At 44.8% G+C, this 19202-nt stretch overlaps 1 protein-coding gene across 1 annotated transcript; it reads left to right on the top strand.

The window, feature by feature from the left end:
- Positions 1-9060: 9060 nt before the first annotated feature.
- LOC134569115 (serine/threonine-protein kinase N2-like) lies at positions 9061-18797 on the top strand. The gene is made up of 6 exons (XM_063428017.1): positions 9061-9111; positions 9684-9738; positions 16674-17015; positions 17412-17557; positions 17814-17916; positions 18664-18797. Exons 1-6 carry the CDS (start codon positions 9061-9063, stop codon positions 18795-18797), a joined length of 831 nt encoding a protein of 276 aa, XP_063284087.1.
- The last annotated feature ends 405 nt before the right edge of the window (positions 18798-19202 follow it).

Raw genomic sequence — 19202 nt, 5'->3', positions numbered from 1 at the left:
CAGGCTGTTCTGTCTCTGCTCCCCCTCCCTCGCATGCAGCTTAATGAGACCGGGGCCACAATATGACGTCATATTCCTGCCGCGGTCTCTTTCTAGTGCGCGAGGGAGGGGGAGCAGAGACAGAACAGCCTGCTCCCCCAGCGGACGCCAGAAGAGCTTCCCCAGCCAGCGGCCGCCAGAAGGACTCCCTCTGCGGCCGCAGGTGAGCCAGCTGCCTGCCCGGCCCCAGGTGCCGACGGCCCACTGGGAAATTTCCCGGTATCCCGGTGGGCCAGTCCGGCCCTGCGGGTGGTGGTGGAATCCAAAAGAGGTAATAAATTTGCCAAGAGAGGCAACCAGGGGTTGGTGCATCGGCCCACTGAGCTAGCTCTCCAACAGCTGTAGGGCTGCTCGTGAGCAAATCCTACTAAGGAAGGGCTTTTGTGTGCAGCATTTCTGTCTATCACAACATTCCTTTTTATTTATAGGTAGAAGAGCTTGCAATCTGTTTGTGGACCTGGTGCACAACATCATTCAAAATGTCTTGGCTTTCGGGTGAAAACGAAATGGAGGCTGATGAACTTCAAGAGGGGCTAGGAAATGCAAACCTATTTTATGCCAATAACCAGATGTAATAAAAACAGCTACATTAGAGTATACCTGTCACGGCACAAACTTTGTTTTAATAAAATAGAGGGTATATTCCCGCCCCCCCCCCCCCCCCCCCTCCACCCCACCAATTGGAATTGAATTTGAGAGCACAAGCTGCAGCAGCACTGTCACTATGCAACTGTGTTCCACCCTTTTCCACATGCTGCCAGAGGGGGCACTGTGCTGTATTCCCACATGCTGCCAGAGGGGGCACTGTGCTGTGTTCCCACATGCTGCCAGAGGGGCACTGTGCTGTGTTCCCACATGCTGCCAGTGGGGGCACTGTGCTGTGTTCCCACATGCGGCCAGAGGGGGCGCTGTGCTGTGTTCCCACATGCTGCCAGAGGGGGCGCTGTGCTGTGTTCCCACATGCTGCCAGAGGGGGCACTGTGCTGTGTTCCCACATGCTGCCAGAGGGGGCACTGTGCAGTGTTCCCACATGCTGCCAGAGGGGGCGCTGTGCTGTGTTCCCACATGCTGCCAGAGGGGGCGCTGTGCTGTATTCCCACATGCTGCCAAAGGGGGCGCTGTGCTGTATTCCCACATGCTGCCAAAGGGGGCTCTGTGCAGTGTTCCCACATGCTGCCAGAGGGGGCGCTGTGCAGTGTTCCCACATGCTGCCAGAGGGGGCGCTGTGCTGTGTTCCCACATGCTGCCAGAGGGGGCACTGTGCTGTGTTCCCACATGCGGCCAGAGGGGGCACTGTGCAGTGTTCCCACATGCTGCCAGAGGGGGCACTGTGCTGTATTCCCACATGCTGCCAGAGGGGGCACTGTGCTGTGTTCCCACATGCTGCCAGAGGGGCACTGTGCTGTGTTCCCACATGCTGCCAGAGGGGGCACTGTGCAGTGTTCCCACATGCGGCCAGAGGGGGCACTGTGCAGTGTTCCCACATGCTGCCAGAGGGGGCACTGTGCTGTGTTCCCACATGCTGGCAGAGGGGGCACTGTGCTGTGTTCCCACATGCTGCCAGAGGGCGCACTGTGCTGTATCCCCACATGCTGCCAGAGGGGGCACTGTGCTGTGTTCCCACATGCTGCCAGAGGGGGCACTGTGCTGTGTTCCCACATGCTGCCAGAGGGGGCACTGTGCTGTGTTCCCACATGCTGCCAGAGGGGGCACTGTGCTGGAAGGAACTTCCTCCTTGGTCATAGAGAGCAGCATAGGGGAGAGACAGGGAGAGGAAACCCAGCTCTGCACAAAGGGGGGGGGGGGGGAGTTCACTCTGTCTGTGAGGGGGATCAGTCTGTGTGTGAGTATGGGTCAGTCTGTATGGGGGGCAGACTGTGTGTAGGGGGTCAGTTTGTATGGGGGGCAGACTGCGTGTAGGGGGTCAGTCTGTATGGGGGGCAAACTGTGAGTATGGATCAGTCTGTATGGGGGCAGACTGTGTGGGGGGTCAGTCTGTGTGTGAGTATGGGTCAGTCTTTATGGGGGCAGACTGAGTATGGGTCAGTCTGTATGGGGGGCAGACTGTGTGTAGGGGGTCAGTCTGTGTGTGAGTATGGGTCAGTCTGTATAGGGGCAGACTGTGTGTAGGGGGTCAGTCTGTATGGGGGCAGACTGTGTGTAGGGGGTCAGTCTGTGTGTGAGTATGGGTCAGTCTGTAAGGGGGCAGACTATGTGTAGGGGGTCAGTCTGTATGGGGGCAGACTGTGAGTATGGGTCAGTCTGTATGGGGGGCAGACTGTGTGTAGGGGGTCAGTCTGTGTGTGAGTATGGGTCAGTCTGCATGTGGAGCAGACTGTGAGTATGGGTCAGTCTGTATGGGGGGCAGACTGTGTGTAGGGGGTCAGTCTGTATGGGGGCAGACTGCGTGTAGGGGTCAGTCTGTATGGGGGGCAGACTGTGAGTATGGGTCAGTCTGTATGGGGGCAGACTGTGAGTATGGATCAGTCTGTATGGGGGGCAGACTGTGTGGGGGGTCAGTCTGTGTGTGAGTATGGGTCAGTCTGTTTGGGGGGCAGACTGAGTATGGGTCAGTCTGTATGGGGGACAGACTGTGAGTATGGGTCAGTCTGTATGGGGGTGGGTCAGTCTGTATGGGGGACAGACTGTGAGTATGGGTCAGTCTGTATGGGGGGCAGAATGTGTGTAGGGGGTCAGTCTGTGTGTGAGTATGGGTCAGTCTGTATAGGGGGCAGACTGTGTGTAGGGGGTCAGTCTGTATGGGGGCAAACTGTGTGTAGGGGGTCAGTCTGTGTGTGAGTATGGGTCAGTCTGTAAGGGGGGCAGACTATGTGTAGGGGGTCAGTCTGTATGGGGGGCAGACTGTGAGTATGGGTCAGTCTGTATGGGGGGCAGACTGTGAGTATGGATCAGTCTGTATGTGTCAGGGTCTTACCTGAGTTGGGAGTCTGTAGCGCAGATATGTCGCTCACCCTTGCAGATAGCCACAGGCCGAGGTGGTCAGGTAAGAATTCACCTGACCTGTGGGTCTGTGCACGGGGGCTGTGCAGGATGCAGTACCAAATTCGCAGGACAGGCAAGGGCAGAACCAGCAGGATAGTCGAGGGATAGCCGAGGTCAAAGGATGCCAGAGGTTAGAATAAACGTAGTCACAAGCCGAGGTCAAATATACGAAGCAGAATAAACAGGAACACTGGTACGACACAGGAACACAGATCAAAGACTTGACAATGAGTGCAGGGCGAGGCTGGGTTTAAATACCCTGCTGATGAAGATCAGAGTCAGGTGAGAAGCAGACAAGTCAAGGTGCAGCCCCCGGTGTAGTAGCCAAGCCAGGGTGAACAAGACCGGAATCAGAAGTCTCTGGTAAAGCTGCTGTGGCTCAGAGGCAGAGAGCAGGACTAGGATAGATAAGTACCCCGGTTCAAGTCCCCTGTTGGGAATTCCAAGAGCGGCCACGTCTGGCCGTCTGTCTCACAGGTGAGTACCCTGACAGTATGGGGGCAGACTGTGTGGGGGGTCAGTCTGTGTGTGAGTATGGGTCAGTCTGAATGGGGGGCAGACTGAGTATGGGTCAGTCTGTATGGGGGACAGACTGTGAGTATGGGTCAGTCTGTATGGGGGGCAGACTGTGTGTAGGGGGTCAGTCTGTATGGGGGGCAGACTGTGTGTAGGGGGTCAGTCTGTGTGTGAGTATGGGTCAGTCTGTAAGGGGGCAGACTATGTGTAGGGGGTCAGTCTGTATGGGGGGCAGACTGTGTGTAGGGGGTCAGTCTGTGTGTGAGTATGGGTCAATCTGTATGGGGGGCAGACTGTGTGTGAGTATGGGTCAGTCTGTATGGGGGGCAGACTGTGGATTTGCATGGGTGTGTGTGTGTGTGTGTGTGTGTGTGTGTGTGTGTGTGTGTGTGTGTGTGTGTGTGTGTGTGTGTGTGTGTGTGTGTGTGTGTGTGTGTGTGTGTGTGTGTGTGTGTGTGTGTGTGTGTGTGTGTGTGTGTGTGTGTGTGTGTGTGTGTGTGTGTGTGTGTGTGTGTGTGTGTGTGTGTGTGTGTGTGTGTGTGTGTGTGTGTGTGTGTGTGTGTGTGTGTGTGTGTGTGTGTGGCTCTGTGTGTGTGTGTATGGGTCAGTCTGTATGGGGGGAAGACTGTGTGTATGGGTCAGTCTGTATGGGGGGAAGACTGTGTGTATGTGTCAGTCTGTGAATTTGTATGGGTCTGTGTGTGTAGGGGGTCAGTCTGTGTGTGTGTGGGGGGGGGTCAGTCTGTGGGTTTGTATGGATGTGTGTGTAGGGGGTCAGTCTGTGTGTGTGTGTGTGTGTGTGGGTCAGTCTGTATGGGGGGAAGACTGTGTGTATGTGTCAGTCTGTGAATTTGTATGGGTCTGTGTGTGTAGGGGGTCAGTCTGTGTGTGTGTGGGGGGGGTCAGTCTGTGGGTTTGTTTGGGTCAGTCTGTGTAAATGCTAGAGCTCCAAGAGAGATACCTCTCATCTCGTGACCTCCCCTGTACCCAATGGATAGGCAGCTTTCTCAAACACCACGGATCTGATTGTGCCACCCCCTCCTTGCAAGGTAAGATCAGGAAAAAAAACAATTATTAAAGTCAAAATTGTAAAGTTCTTTCCTATCCCACTCTCTACACCCCATGCACACAGTACACCCTCACAGACAGTGAACCCCCACATACAGTACACTCCCACCAACACAGAATACACCTTTGCATACACACTCAGTGCACCCCTCACACATAATCTCTTCACCCACATATACACTTCTTCCCCACATACCTACACCACACACACACATACACACATGCTCCATCCATTACACATCAAATCATATATATATATATATATATATATAATAACTACAGCTCCTTGATAAGCACACAATGCAACCCCAATACACATACACTCACAATGCAGCCCCTAGATGCACACACACGCACACACTTTACAGGCCCTCTCAGCACACACACAATATCAAAATCTCCTATAAATGAGCACGTGCTTACACTACAGCCCTTAGTTACACAATGGAAAATGATCTTGCATCTCCTGAAAAGGTTTTCCAGTTTTCGTGAAAAGGTGTCTTGCCTGTAATGAGGAAGGCGCAGCAGTGGAACTACAGGGAGTGCTGGTGCTGCGGTTACACCGGGGCCCATTGAGTGGCCTGTGCAGTTAGGGCCACCAGATGGGCATGTGTCTTCAGGGGCCCAAAACTGTTTTTGCACCAGGGCCCTCTCTACGTTGGTACCGCCACTGTGCAGCAGCTTCCCTGGCACACACGCTCTGCCCCTGCATGGAAGATCGCCTGTCCCTGGCCCCTTATGTGCCCCCCCTAAGTTTGAATCCCGGAGACGCCACTCGTTGTACCTATATATACTCCCCTCTTTCTGAGAGTCATTCCTTGTTGTGGTTTATTCTAGACTGAGAGTGCGCACTGAGTAGTTGTTTTCTCGTTTCTGACCCATTTTTTTATAACTATTCTGATTTTCGATATCCTGGACCCGGCTTGTTATATCGTATTCTGAGTACCTCTGGCATCCTTGATCTTGACTTTCTATTGACTTTGTATGATCGCCTATCTTGGGCACACGTTAAGCCCGGTCACTCTAAGGTCCACTATACGTATCTCCCTCTGTCTATTTACATTTTGGTCACTTTTCCCCTATATTCTGTGTGAAGAGGTTACCCTATCCTGAAAAAATGTACGTATGTTTTTCATCACTAAGGCGGCTCTCCAAGTTTGAGGGATCTTTATCTGTATGCAGTATATATTCAAAAAAATTAAAATAAAAAAGTAAATAAAATCAAACTGTAATGGCAGAGATTAATAGGCTGAACTTAGAAGCAGCGGAGTCTTCACCAAACACATTTCTCCTTTTAGACAGACCAAAAAGAGCCTCCACAAATTAAGAGACTCAATACTGATGTCTGACTATTGTTCCACAAACTCCCTCGAGATACGAAATTCTGCTCCACCCACTCTAGAAGTTGTTATTAGCCATATCGTGTCTGCCATCATTAACTCCATTCACAGTCCTGTGCAAAGGAAGACATGGTATGGGGATTTTCATGGAGGTATATATATAGAGTGGACGCATTCTTTTAGACAACTGTTATATGTAGAATTCAAGATTTTCCTAGTCTTGACGTCAGAAAATATAGTTTTTATGAAAGACAGGAGGTGAGTATTATGCATTTAACTTTCCTTACAGAACTCCAGCAGCAAAGACATTTACAATAAAGTCTTAACAGATAACAGGAAAAAAAAATATCAATAACAGAAATGGAACACTCGATAGCCAATCAGCATCCAACGTAGACTATACGCTGAATGACGGAACAATAAAGAATGATGGGGGTGAGCTAATATGATGGATAATACTCGCCTCCTGTGTCTAACCCCTTAAGGACGGAGGCTCTTGTACACCGTCTGATCAAAACAAAACCTGGAATTTGTGCCACATGTCTGTTCAACCATAATTCATCTCTTTCATATTAAAATGCACCCACACTTATTATATGACATTTTGTTCAGGAGAAACATGTCTTTCATTTCACATCAAATATTCATATATGAAACATAACAATATAAAAAAAAAAAAAAAAAAAAGTGTGAAAAAATAATAATTTTATCTTAGTTCTGGGTGGACGACAGGGACGTACTATGCTGCCCGACAGCGTTTAGAGGCACCTCCTTATGAACAACACAGCACGCCTGCCGTACCCATGATTCGTTTAATTGGAAGACCAGACTAACATCCCACATGTGTTAATATATAGGGCATGGAGAGTGTTTAAAGTCTGCAGAATAAAGTAAGTTTGCCCACAAGAAAAGAATCAATGGGATCGTGATTTGCTGATACAGCTGTGCGATAAACATTAATAGAGTGGTAAGGTTTACCCGAATCAAAAGAGAAGGATAAAAAAATTAAGAACACTAGCTACATCAGAATGTACAGGATCCACAACCTGTCTCATGCACCTATCAAGCCAAATTGTCCAGGCTGGTCCGTAATTTGCATGGGTACATGGTGCCCATGCTTCTGATAGAAAGATTCTCGTTAAATTTGAGAGCTCTCTATGATATTCGTGTGATCCAAAATAAGTGTTACTATCAGAGGTAGCTGAGGGTACCAAGGTTGTGATGACCAAAGAGGAGTCACTAACACTAGGGTGGGTTTCTGGACTATTGTTTTAGGAAGAACTCGAGATATCATTGCAAATGGGGGAAAGGCATAGTTAACTCTGTCTTCACCACCAAATTAGTTTTGCTCTTCTATTTGGAGTAAGAGCGTTCTCGTGTGAATATGAAGACCATTGCGTAGAAGCTCCCCTTTTAATTTTTGGAGGGCATGGTAGTTCAGAGGGGCTGGAAAAATCACTTGAATGGAAGCCGATAATAGGCCTGTGATCCTAGCTGGAGATCTCATGGAGATAAACGGTTTGTTTAGAACTGATCTGATCTCTTTCCGAATCATCTTCAGTTTCCTTGATAGAAGACTGAGAGAAGCCAAATTGGAATTCACAAAAAATCCCAGAAACTCTACCTCCTAAAACGGTGTTAAAATTGATTATTATTTTTTTGTAGTTGTTTACGAAACCAAAACTTGTGGAAAGATTTTACACTCATTGAAAATGAAATTGAAGTGTATCTAGTCCATGTGACATAATGAGAATGTTGTCTAAATAGATTATCATTCTCACTCCCCTTCTGTGAAGAAGGGACCCTACAGGTTTGCGCACCTTGGTAAAATACCAAAAAGATAAACCTAAAAGAAAAGATTTGTTGAGTTTTAAAAGGCCTTTGAGATAATAAATTTCCTCTATTTTGAAATGTTGGTATTTGACACAATTTTTTAACCCCTTAAGGATCGCGGTACGTATGACAAACAACATACTAGGTACGTATGACAAACAACAGTCCTCAAACGTACCTAGTACGTCCACGGCAAATATGAGCGCTGGAAGTGATCGTGATCGCTTCCAGCCGCTCTAAGGGTATTGCAGCAATGCCTCCATGTCGAGGCATCCTGCAATAACTCTCCTGACCGCCGGGCTGCCGAGTGATCGCTCCCCAGGAGGCACCCGGCAGTGTAGCAGAGCATCGGAAGCCATTGGGCAGGCGTCCGATGCTCTGCCTGTGTGCTGAGTGCATATCAAGTATAAAGTATAAAGAAAGGGGGGGTAGTTGACAATTTTTGGTGGGGTGATAATGCTAATGATAATTTAATTTAATGAGAATTGAAACAATTTAATGTGGTGGATGGATACCAAGCACTGGCCAGAACCACAGGATTAACAATTGTGCCGCTCTGAGTTTTAACAATTTGCTCACTGAATGCTAGTGCGGCAAATAGTCTAGATTTTCTAAAATCCTGATTTGAAGCCATCGGGATCAGATTTGTGGCAGGGTTCGTTCAGGGACTGTATTGAAAAATCCGGACATTGCTGAATAGTATGAAATAATTTCTGATTTTGCAGTCTGACTGGCCCCGTAGCTGCCATCATTAAGACACCCCTCTAATTTTACTGGGATCTGTTTTACAAGGGCTACAAACGGAGAAACAATTTGCATTAAATTAAAAGAATGCAATCTCTGACAAAAGCTAAGATGGAGAGATTTTCATAATCATAAATTTTGCCTAAATGTTTGCAATTGGTTTTACAATTAGGGAACAAACCTCATTGTCTCTGTATCCATAGGAGATAGATAGATAGATAGATAGATAGATAGATAGATAGATAGATAGATAGATAGATAGAATGATGGATAGATAGATAGTATGCATGGTGTTAATACTCATTATACATAATATAAAACTGTGTATAATATGTCTGTGTGTCTGTCTGTCTGTCTGTCAAGGTGGTGGGGACATGTGATCCATTGTGACTGCTCACTGTGACATCATCGTGACATCATGTAACATCACACTTGATGCTCACAGTTTGCAGCAGTCACTAGACACGGCTTGGACAGTAGACACTGCTTAGCTGTTGTGGTGATCGAATTGCTAGCGATGGCAAATAGAAATGTTTTCCCGTGGATTCAGCGTTTGCGCTTTCGAAATGTAAGTAAATTACTTTTTTTTCTTTAAGGTTCCAATTAACCAAACGATTAACTGGGTGCTGTAACATGTTAACTCCAAGGTTGTGGGTGGATCCATATTTATAATTACTAATATGTATCACTAGATGGGTAGTAATAGGGGTATTTATAATTACTAATATGTATCACCGGATGGGTAGTAATAGGGGTATTTATAATTACTAATATGTATCACCGGATGGGTAGTAATAGGGGTATTTATAATTACTAATATGTATCACTAAATGGGTAGTAATAGGGGTATTTATAATTACTAATATGTATCACTAGATGGGTAGTAATAGGGGTATTTATAATTACTAATATGTATCGCTAGATGGGCAGTAATAGGGGTATTTATAATTACTAATATGTATCACTAGATGGGCAGTAATAGGGGTATTTATAATTACTAATATGTATCACTAGATGGGCAGTAATAGGGGTATTTATAATTACTAACATGTATCACTAGATGGGTAGTAATAGGGGTATTTATAATTACTAATATGTATCACTAGATGGGTAGTAATCCCCATATGCTCGCCATTTCAGGGCGCCAGACGCAAAAAATCTGATGATGTTGAGCAGAAAGGAGAGGACCTTCCGGGTATGTTAAAACATTGTGTGTGTGCTTGTTCTCTCTCTCTCTCTCTCTGAAAAATGTGGGCTTTAACCCGCAGGACAGCATGGTATGCCCAGCAGATTGCACTCCCCCCAGCTCCCCATACTCACGTTCCAAGTCCAACTAACCCAATCCTGCTTGGCCATGTGATATATATATATATATTTTTTAATATATATATTTTTTTTCATTTATTTAATTCTACGTGTATATGTATGTATTATTTTTTTACATAATAATGTGATTTTATTAATTATAATTTGTGGAACCTGCCTGACGACTCAGGCAGAAAGTTCAGAGAATCTAATTAGCAATCCCTATATTTAACCCTGTAACTTTCCAAAACACCATAAAACCTGGACATGGGGGGCTACTTTTATACTCGCGAGACTTCGCTGAACACAACATTTGAGTGTTTTTAAAACAGTAAAACGTATAATGATGATATCACCAGTGAAAGTGTAGTCCTTGTGTGAAGAATGCAAAAGAAAATGGGAACACTAAGTTTGGTCAGAGTTTGTGACTAAGTGGCTACTAAAAAAGATTTGAATACCCTGGGTTGTCTACTGTTGCAACTGGTATGCCATAATGGGGGTAATACTCATTCCTGGGCTTTTTGTAAACTGTATATCAACTTGAAAAAACTGAAGCTATGAAAAATAAATTAACTTAGAAATAAATTAAATCAAGTTTAATAAATAACATTTACTGAACAGCTAATACGCTTTCTATAAACAAAAGAACACAGATCCAAAGTGACGACTCAGTCTATTCGGCCAAGGTAATTTGAAAGGATTCACATCCTCTGCCTTCGAGCCTTCATTTCTGCAAATTGATTGATTACTTCATCAAAGCTAATCTTCTTTGCATATTCATGCTCAATTGAAAGTATGGCCAGAATCTTAAATTTGGCAGAGATTCACAAAAATCCCATTTAACAATGAACTCCAGGAACTGCAATACCGTCCATTTCTTTGCTTCTTCAACACTGATCTTGGCAGCTTCCAAATGCCTCCGAAGACGTTCTTTTTCCATAAAGATGTCTTCATTAGAGAATTCGTCAAAAATCTCAAGTCAATTTTGGAGTATAATTTCGAATATCTTTCTCTGTTGCAACAACCAGAGAGTTTGGCTGAATAACAGCAAACATTGAAAGGATTTTTTCAATTACCTTAGAACGAATGTCCAACTCGTGATGCAAACGATCAAGGCACTCAAACATAGCCCTTTTCATTTCCTCTGGCAATGTGAGACCAGCGTCCTTTGCCTTCTCTCCTGGCATTGTTTTCCTGGAGCTTTACTCTCCCTCTTCTTTCCATAGAAATCTCCATTTCTACAAACGTAGTAGTTGCATAACAGATGGCCTTCTCCACAATTTCACTGGGCTGATCTGCAAGAAACGCTTTCAAACCTTGTAGTTTCACAACGCACTTTTCAAGAGTGAGTCCCACTGTTTGCAAATACTTCTGTGTGATATTAACTTATTCTAGAACTTCACACCAGAAAGAAAGGTAACACAAAAAAGAAAATCACATACGGCGGACAGCAACATCTGAGCCAATCCTCTTGTGTCCAGATTTTATTTGGGATTACACAGTTTTTCAAGGGCTGAAGTGAGTTTTTCAAAGTTTGCTGTCACTGGCTTCACAGCATTATAATGAGCGCTCCATCTTGTTTGGGAAAGTCTTTTCACTGTCACACCCAAATTCTCCATCAGCAGGTCCCAACGATTTGTAGAAACCGTAAAAAATGTAAACTGTATATCAACTCTCTCCAATGTTCCAAAAAAGGTCACACAGGAATTAACACTTCCAAATGAGTGCACCCCACAGAGGTTCAGAGAATGGTTTACACGTGGCATAAACAAAGCCTTGGGATTAATCTCTTTTATTTTTGCCTGAAGACCACCATGAATCCCTGCCATAGTTGCAGCATTATCATATCCTTGACCACGGCAAAGACTTATGTCTTTGACATGGTCTCTCTATGACCACGAAAAGGAAGATTCTGGTGAGCCAGAAACAAAGTTACATCCAAGAGGCGATGAAAAATATCCCTCCATTTCCTTTTCTCTCTGTCCACTGTTGTTTGATGGACATGATCAAGGCATTTTTGTAGCTTCAATCCTGCTCCCAAGGTCTTCCATTTCTCCAAGCATGTAAGATGCTGCTCAGAAGCCTCATGATCAGACACCTTTGGGTTCAGCTTCCACCACAATCGAAACCCAGTAACAAAGCTGGATGCCCTGTTACTTTGTCATCAACAGCAAAAAGTCTGCAGAAAAAAGTACACCATCCACGTTCTAAGAATTTTTTCGCCATTAGGCAGAGCCTTATAGAACCATGCAGTGGTCAGCTGTTGACTCTTCCCGTTTGATTTCTCCCCTTGCCTTTCAACAGGACTGAATGGCCCATCTCTATTTTCGAAAGGTTCACTTCCCCTCTTAAAGCGGCACTGTCATGCCGAATTCCGTTTTTTTTTTTTAACCCGCCTCAACTACATCCAATCGACCCTCTAGTCACCCCCAAATGTCCCTATGCACCAATCAGAGTGTTCTTAGGCTAATTGCAGGGCGGGGCAAGGCTTTATAAGCCTTGCCCCGCCCTGCGGAGCTCAGTCTGCGCGGAGCCCTCCATGGGTGAACATGGATTATTTTTTTTGCGCTCGGGTTTTTTCTTTTTCGTCGGGTTTTTTTTTTGCGCTCGGGTTTTTTATTTTATTTTTAGTTCGACGGCTATGATGGTTTTTTATTTGGCCTTTTTTGGGGCTGAAAAATGAAGATTTTAGAAAAAAGAAGACGTCGAATGGTAAGTTTAATTTTACATTACAGGTTAGCAATTTTATTCCCCCCTCACTATTTTTTAGGGTGAGGGGGTAGGTAGGGGCATTTTTTATTTGGGTGGGGGGTGGGTGAATAGGGGCTTGGGCACCCCTAGTCCCCTTGATGGGGGGGGGGGAATTTACTTAGTACCCCCACCCGCCGCCCAGGGGTGGGGGCCGGGGGGGGGCGGACAGTAGGTCCCCCCTACTACTATTATGGCCCCCACCCGACGCCCAGGGGTGGGGGCCAGGGGGCGGAGGACAGTATTTCCCCCCCCCCTTATTACCATTATGGCCCCCACCCGCCGGCCAGGGGTGGGGGCCGGGGGGAGGACAGTAGGTCCCCCCCCCTCTTATTACCATTATGGCCCCCACCCGCCGGCCAGGGGTGGGGGCCGGGGGGGAGGACAGTAGGTCCCCCCCCCTTTATTACCATTATGGCCCCCACCCGCCGCCCAGGGGTGGGGGCCGGGGGGGAGGACAGTAGGTCCCCCCCCCCATTATCTTTATGGCCTCCACCCACCGCTCAGGGGTGGGGGCCGGGGGGGGACAATAGGTCTCGCTCCCTTATTTTACTTTACGGCCCCCACCCGTCGTTTAGGGGTGGGGGTCAATATTTTTTTTTTTTTTTTGTATACAGTGAGCAGCCACAGGCTGCTCACTGCTTACTAGACATGCCCCTATTCGCGGTATAGCGAGTAGGGGAATATTATTTACTAATACCAAGTCATTTTTACTTAGTGTTAGTAAATTTGGCTGAAAGACCAATTTAGGTCTTTCAGCCTTTTAGTAGATAGCTCCCTGATACCGTGGGAATTAGGGAGTTATCTACTAAGCGGCTGCAAGATGCAGCCACAGCAATGAATAGGATCGGAGTTTCATTCATTAGAATGAAATTCCGATACGATCAAAGTACCGAATTGAATCCTAACACCAATGGAGAAACAGTGCTCATTCTGTTAGGATGCAATTCGGCAGTTTTGCCGGCGTTCTGTCTAAGTGACAGGACGTTCGGCAATACTGACAGGAAGCATTGTGGGAACTGGGAGGAAAGCTAGGGATCATGGGAAAATTGGTCTGACCAGCGGAAATGAAGCACACTTTGCTCCTCCGCTGGTCAGAGCTGGTCAAGCGGAGGAATCCTCCATAAGACAGAGTCCCTACTTTGTCTTATGATTTTAAAGAAAACTAAAGAAGACAGGAAGAAAAGAATAACAGATCCCGAGAGAGGGGGAGAAGAGGAAGAGATTGAGGAAAGGTAAGTTCGGCATGACAGTGCCGCTTTAACCCCTTCAGGACCAAACTTCTGGAATAAAAGGGAATAATGACATGTCACACATGTCATGTGTCCTTAAGGGGTTTATAAGGTCCACACTTAAAACATCTGGAACTGGAACTGGCCAAGCAGTAACATAAGAATAAACTGATAGTCAAACAGTCTCCTCTTCATCATCATCATCATCATCATCATCAGAGTCTTGCTGATGCAGGCTTCTGCTGGCATCTCATTCATCTACATCACTTTCACTGCTTGAAGATAAAATGGTCTTCTCCAATTCTTGCGCTTTCACATATGAAGCTTCTTGAGAAGATACTTCAGGCATTTCACCTCTGGATTCACCAGACTGAATGTCTTCAGCACTTTCTCCTACTGCGGTAGATGTTGAAGGTGCAACATATTTAAAAATTAATCCAGACATCGCCTCAGCTGACTTTTCTCTTGCCGTCTTAATTTTTCATTGTTGAGACCTGCTTGGTCGATTTTTTTGGTTCTAGGGTTGGTTAGTGCGATATCTGTCTTATATTTCCCATCTTGGTATACCATTTGTAAAAGTATTTAAAATTGGGTATGTCCAGTATTTTTTAGTAGTCACAAACCGTGGACAAAGTTAGTGTTCACATTTATTTATTTTTGCATTTTGCATTCTCACAAAAACTGCACTTTCACTGATATCAAAATTACACATTTTACTGTTTTCAAAACACTCATATTTGTGTTCAGCGATGTCCCACGAGTACAGCAGTATAATACATAAATTATAAATCATATTTATTTATTATTTAGTTCTAATTAAGTTTTATATTTCATTATTATTTTATTTTTTTTATTTTTTTTAAATTCTTTATTTTTGGTGCATGTTGTATAGTACAGATCATTTGTGGTTGCCACTTCCATGTGGTCAAACTGTCAAAGATACACAATGAACATGGCATTCAATACATTGCACATTTTGTTTTGGTTGGGCTGTGTGGTTATAACGGGGTGACCTATGTGTTTGTAGTGTATCCCCATAGTGAGTGTGTCTCCGCTGGGAGTTCCGAGTGAAGCTTGTCTGTGGGTATGCCCGCTATATTTGTTTGTGGTGTGTCATGGAGATGTTGCTCCTTCCTGACGCTCTACGTGTCTACTGCGGTGGTCTCCTTTGTGGGGAGCAAATAATGAGTCGAACGACTGAGGCTAGGGTTGTGTGGGGTTATTGGTCTCCCATGGAGGTGTGACCTTTGTCTCTAAGGTCGGCGTGTAAGTGGTGACCCGTGTGTGCCCCGGTGATTTCTATCCCTGTAACCTAGGGAACGGGGGGAGGGGAGGGTGCATTAAAGTGCATCCCGCCAGGTTTACCAAACCCATGTGTCTGGGTTCTGGGTCAGTGGAGGTTCCGACGCCCTACTGTGGTTGTATAAGTGGAGCGTGTCAGCAGGCGTAAACATAAAAGAACTGAGGGAAATTAAACGGTCAAATAAACATTGGTATAAGAAAATTAGTTAAACGTATAAGTCCCAGCAGCCTTGGCTTGCAACAATAAACAGTGCGTGATGATCTTGGGGCTCTGCGATTGTCAGCGCCTCTTCAGGTAGTGGGGCCCTGCTTCCTCCTCGGCGCTGGCGTAGATGACTCGGCATCCGGTCCGGGGTGAGGGTGAGATATTCCCGGTGCTGGAGTTCCAGTGGCGGGTAGGCCCAGTGCTGTCAGCAGTGCTGGTGCGTCTGTCGGGGCCGTAGCTTTGAAGGATTGTCCGTCCTTAGTGACCCATAGGGTGTTTGGGGTTGCCCACCTGTATGTCAGGTTTTCCCCTTGTAATGCCCTTGTGAGGGGTTGCATGCTCTTGCGCCATATTAAGGTAGCCCTGCTCAAGTCCTGAAAGAAGGAGATATGGCTGTTTTCAAAGTCATATGGGGATTTCCCCTTAAGCGCTGCAGTTAGGCCTAGTTTGTCGGCTTCATTATTATTTTAAGAGTTGAGGGTCTGCCTGACAACCCAGGCGGGTTCCCCGCAACACTCCTCCCCTCCCCCTGCTCCTCCATACCGGCCAGTGCAGTATAGTGCGGCCTGGCCACAAATGCGGCCGCAAAGGCGCCGCGGCGCGCACTATAAGAATTGATGGGGGGTGACTCATGACACTGGCAGTCATGGCACCCCCCTAGTGAGTGGCCCCCCCACCCCTCCTTTAGTATGCCACTGGGTGCACTTAATATGAAATAAGTTAATTATGATTGAACAGACATATAGTCATATTCCAGGTTTTGTTTTGATTTTGCTTTTATCAGAAATTGCACAATTGCCGCTGTTCTTAAAGGGTTAAATGACCAGATTAGACAATATTTTTTTTAAAGACTAGTAAGACTAACATTCTATATATAACAATATCGGAAGTACATCTGTGTTCAAAAATACATTCACACAATTGCCTCCATCCTTAACGGGTTAAAAGACGTCGGTCAAGGCAGGGAATAATATTATGTTGTAGCTCTAATTATCTGAAAGACAAAAGCAGGGAAAGGGGAACTTCTGGCACCCAAACATTTGAGAGCACATGTGATGATACATAAAGTGTCTGTTTGAAGAAACGTCTATGTATCAAAAGATCAGTTGCCATTTTGCCTTGTTTGTATTGTGTAGTATTTCTTTTTATTTATTCTTATTTTATTTTTGTTACAATCTTTATTTTGAGTCATTCTTTTATCAATGGCAGTTAAACATATGTGTATCGATGAATTGTTCAGTAGTCGGAACACAGTGCAGTCGGTGTAGTCTTTCTAACCTTGATTGAACAATATTGTCTGTCAACACTGTGATTTGACAATTTTCCTATTATTTATAGAGCGTCCAAAGACTCCGAACTCTCCTAAAAATGGCAAGTCGCCAATTGATCTGGACTCTCCTAAACGTCATATCATATCGGCAGTTAACGGTGAATCACCAAGACACATCCCTAAACCTGTAGCTCAGCCGGATTTTGATAAAGTTAGGGAGCAGATTAAAAACGACATAAGAAAAGAACTTAAAATTACAGAAGGAGCCAGAAACATTGGGAAGTTAACATCCAAGAAAAAATATCTGGCAAATGTCAACAACTTTCTCAAAACATCACAAAAGAAATTAGACGAGCTTTACAATAAGCTTCAAGAACGCAATGCACATATTGTTGTGCCAGGAACTGAAGGTACATTCCGACACTTTGTGTTTCCTTGTAATGAGTGTGTGCATGTGCTTGTTTATTGTAGCTTGTTTACAGTTTATTGAAGCTTTTACATTTATAGGAAATCACCAGGATTTGCAGCTTCTACAGTGAGCTACGTTCACATGGGAAATCTCTCTCCCAATCCTGGCGATTGCATTATTCCCTGTGAGAGTCGTTTATCGGTGTTTATGAAAACACAGAGTTACAATGTGGTTTATAGCATGACCCCATTTATGTTGTTACTGGATGTAATAATGGCGATCTCACTGACATCTCACTGACGTGTTACTGCCTTTTTTGTTGATTAAGTGAAACTGTCTGTTGACATTTCTAAATTCTGCATTTCTTTTCTTGTTGCTAATTTCCGGTGATGTCCAGAGATCTCAGCTGCTCCTAAAGGTGACACCAGCTCCCAGGCAGATAACGCGAAGCTGACTGCTTTGCAGAAACAGCTAGACATTGAGCTGAAGGTGAAACATGGAGCAGAGATTATGGTCAAAGCATATTCAGATGGGCGTTCCAAAGTAAGTTAGTTACATTTAATTTGATCTAAAAGAGACAGAACATATTTTATTTAGGAGAGGTGGTGAAAACACATGGTACCTTTTACAATGCATGCGTTTTATTTCAACCCAATGGCATTTTGTCTGAATTAAGCCAATAGTAGGCTGGTGATAGTTTTTTCCTGGAATCAAGAGAGGCGATACAAACTTTCCAAGCCAACACGTCTTCATACATCTCACTCAATTATCTATCTGACTATTCTTATTGCTGTTACAGAATGTCAAACATCTTGCTGCTGCCCAGAAAATACTACAAGACAGCGAGAAAAAAATAGACAGTTTGCGCAAGTTAATTCTGGAAGAAAAGTCTATTATTAAAGGTAAAGGTTAAGTGACATCATGTGTAGTTTAAATGAAGATTGATGGGTAACAAATAAAACTGGTCAAAAATGGTTTGACTTCTTATAATGGGGTCCAGGGGACGCCTGGCACCATAACCACTACTGCAAGATATAACTCTCTTACAGGAAGATATGATAGGGAGGTATGTATCCCATAGACCTCTACACTCCAAGGATTTGTAAGGGAAATGTAGAGCTGCGTGTCCTCTTAGAAGTAGGAGCAAAGGCAGTAATGGAGCTATACCAACACGCAGATACATTTTATATTATTTACAAAACATATACCTTGACATCTATTATTGCAATAGTCTCCTACGAGAGGGAAATTTCAAATGTGTCCAGGATTGCAAATGCATTCGCTAAGCATTGTGGGACATCACATTCTGTTTGTTGCCAGGCAGATGGAGCATGCACATCAATTCTAACAGCCATGGAGCTATACAGTATATAGACATTATAATGTATATATCCACCGAACATTTATTGTGTCCCCTCCAATACTACTGACATTATTAGTTTATACATATACGAGGTATATGTCATATTATGAGTTTACATATAAAAATTATAAGGGTATAAATAACAAATTGATTCTTTTATAAAATTAAATATCAGAAAGATCTACGATTGGAGATTGTGTTTATTGTTTTATTCTCTGTTGGATTGAGGTTAAAATAATTGGAGTATCATTGATCACTGAAAATACTTACATTATGTTACTTACAGAAGAAACATCGTTACCAGTTCCGGAGACGGACATTAAAACCAGTGCTCCCTCGTTATTGGTGACGGACACACAGGAGCCAGAGTCGGCTGGGTATTCACTTTATATCTTTCTCATCAATGCTGTTAGAACCTGAACCCCTCCCAATTTCCAGTACTATTTATCTATAAGTCTGTCATATGCCTACTGCTGTCTACACATTTCTTAGCATGCGTATCAGTCACAGATTCATTTTATAATGCTGTCTACATGTTGCATGCTTGTGCCAAGTTGCCAGATCTCATTATCTTTGCAGGACTCCTGTGAATTCTGCATTCTGCCAGGTATGGTGCTTTGGATGTAACACAGGAAGCACAGAATGTAGAATTCTATACGGTGCAAAAATACAGAAATCTGCAACCCTAGTAATAAGTATTCTTGGCGTGACCTTTAAATAACGTACTGTAAACAGCAGCATTAAAAATACTTGTTTTCCTGGCACTATAGCTTCCACCTCTGTCAAAGCCCCCTCCCACATTATTCAATTCTTTCCTATGGGGAA

Source organism: Pelobates fuscus, chromosome 7, assembly GCF_036172605.1.
Source record: "Pelobates fuscus isolate aPelFus1 chromosome 7, aPelFus1.pri, whole genome shotgun sequence".
Lineage (NCBI taxonomy): Eukaryota > Metazoa > Chordata > Amphibia > Anura > Pelobatidae > Pelobates > Pelobates fuscus.
The sequence above is the reverse complement of the archived record's forward strand: the minus strand, read 5'-3'. Positions and strand labels throughout refer to the sequence as shown.

What these genes read in the sequence shown, in the direction of transcription:
- LOC134569115 (XM_063428017.1), top strand. Translation starts at nt 9,061, where the DNA reads ATGGCAAATAGAAATGTTTTCCCGTGGATTCAGCGTTTGCGCTTTCGA. An exon ending in GAAAGGAGAGGACCTTCCGG is followed by an intron (nt 9,739 to 16,673) that starts GTATGTTAAAAC and finishes TATTATTTATAG; the next exon opens with AGCGTCCAAAGACTCCGAAC. An exon ending in AGAAAAGTCTATTATTAAAG is followed by an intron (nt 17,917 to 18,663) that starts GTAAAGGTTAAG and finishes TGTTACTTACAG; the next exon opens with AAGAAACATCGTTACCAGTT.